Here is a 1,435-nt window from a genome sequence, read left to right on the forward strand (position 1 = left end):
CCCCCCAGAACATTCCCGGGTCTGGAGCCGCCCAATGAGACCCCCAGAACATTCCCGGGTCTAGAGCAGCCAATGAGACCCCCAGAACATTCCCTGGTCTGGAGCAGCCAATGAGACCCCCAGAACATTCCCTGGTCTGGAGCAGCCAATGAGACCTCTGCCTTGTAGCCAATGAGACCCCCAGAACATTCCCTGGTCTAGAGCAGCCAATGAAACCTGTTGGGACAGGAAGTCATGGGAAATCCCTCCAGTGGGGGGGCACGCTTTTTCACACATTGTTTACAACCTGCAGGTTGTCACCGATCAGGAGTTCCCGGCGGGGGCTGGGATGACAGCGACAGCGGCCACAGCTCACAGGACTCCGCCCAGGACAAATCCTCCCGCAGTCTGTCCTCCGACGCCGCCAGCAAGACCGGCAGCGACTGCCAATCCCGGAGCAGCAACAGGGAGAGCGCAGACCCCACAGACAGGTAAAAGGGGCTTTTACTGGTGGGCATCCTTGCTCTCTGTGGGAAGCAGCGGTCTCTCCACAGAGGTCCAACATCCTGAGTCAGAGCTAGAACTTTCCAATCAGCATGGAGAATGAGCTTTGCTGGTTAGACAGTCTGTAGGGTATGTACTATTGACATCTCCGTTCCTTTCCCCTCTCCACGCAGAGTGGAGCCTTCTCACCCCGGCGATTGTCTGCAAGAGGCTCAGCTGGTTCTGACGGTGACCCGGGGGGACAGAATGTTCCTGACGCAGGAGGAAGTGCAGCACTTCATCAGAGGGTGAGTGGTGACACCGCGGGGACGGAGACTCTGCGCTGACGGATTCCTCCTGACAGCCTGCAGACACAGACTACGGTCAAGGTTAAAGCCGCTCGGCGACTCGTGGCGTGACGGCGCGGCACAGCCAATTAAAGGGAACCCGTTGAGGGGTTTTTAAGACGTTTTTGGTCCAATTTTTTACAATTTAGATGAATAAAACACAATTTGTCATTATAAAAGTACAACAGCGGCCTTTACCCAACGCATAGGCAGGATGCGCATTCTGATTAGTGGTGCTGTACGGTGATTGCACTGTCCTATCCCCTCCCCCTTTTCCCATTGGTCTGATTTGAGCTGGACCCGATGAAGCTGGCTTGTCCTGTAGATTAGATTATTTTATCTCGGCGATTCGTATCTGAGCAGATTTGGCCAAAATAGTGATGGAACAGGAGCTTTCCCTCCTCCGCTCCGGCATAGGCTGCGTTGTCCACCGTTATGCTGTAGTAGGGATCGGGCGCACAGTCTGCGAGGGGGTCAGTTTCCGGGTTGGGGGTTTGTTTGTTAGTCGGATATATTTAGTTATTTCAGCAACAAATCTGAAAACGACACCCGGGTTTATAAAGGGTAACTCCGACTAAAACCTTTGCATTGGTTTTGCAAGGCTGATCTGCTGATGAGTCCCCCAT

General features: G+C 53.9%; 2 protein-coding genes across 2 annotated transcripts in view; both read left to right on the plus strand.

The window, feature by feature from the left end:
- The window catches only part of SLC38A10 (solute carrier family 38 member 10), an 86,031-nt gene that overhangs the window by 78,327 nt on the left and 6,269 nt on the right, over nucleotides 1-1,435 (plus strand). The window lies entirely within an intron of this gene.
- TEPSIN (TEPSIN, adaptor related protein complex 4 accessory protein) overlaps nucleotides 1-1,435 on the plus strand; it is a 10,478-nt gene that overhangs the window by 6,256 nt on the left and 2,787 nt on the right. The window contains exons 7-8 of the mRNA XM_018568731.1: nucleotides 293-470; nucleotides 657-770. Of these exons, the coding sequence (XP_018424233.1) occupies nucleotides 293-470; nucleotides 657-770 (292 nt within the window). The remainder of the gene's footprint in view (nucleotides 1-292; nucleotides 471-656; nucleotides 771-1,435) is intronic.

The sequence above is a fragment of the Nanorana parkeri genome, unplaced genomic scaffold (assembly GCF_000935625.1).
Source record: "Nanorana parkeri isolate BGI_ZX_2015 unplaced genomic scaffold, ASM93562v1 scaffold1237, whole genome shotgun sequence".
NCBI classification, from domain to species: domain Eukaryota; kingdom Metazoa; phylum Chordata; class Amphibia; order Anura; family Dicroglossidae; genus Nanorana; species Nanorana parkeri.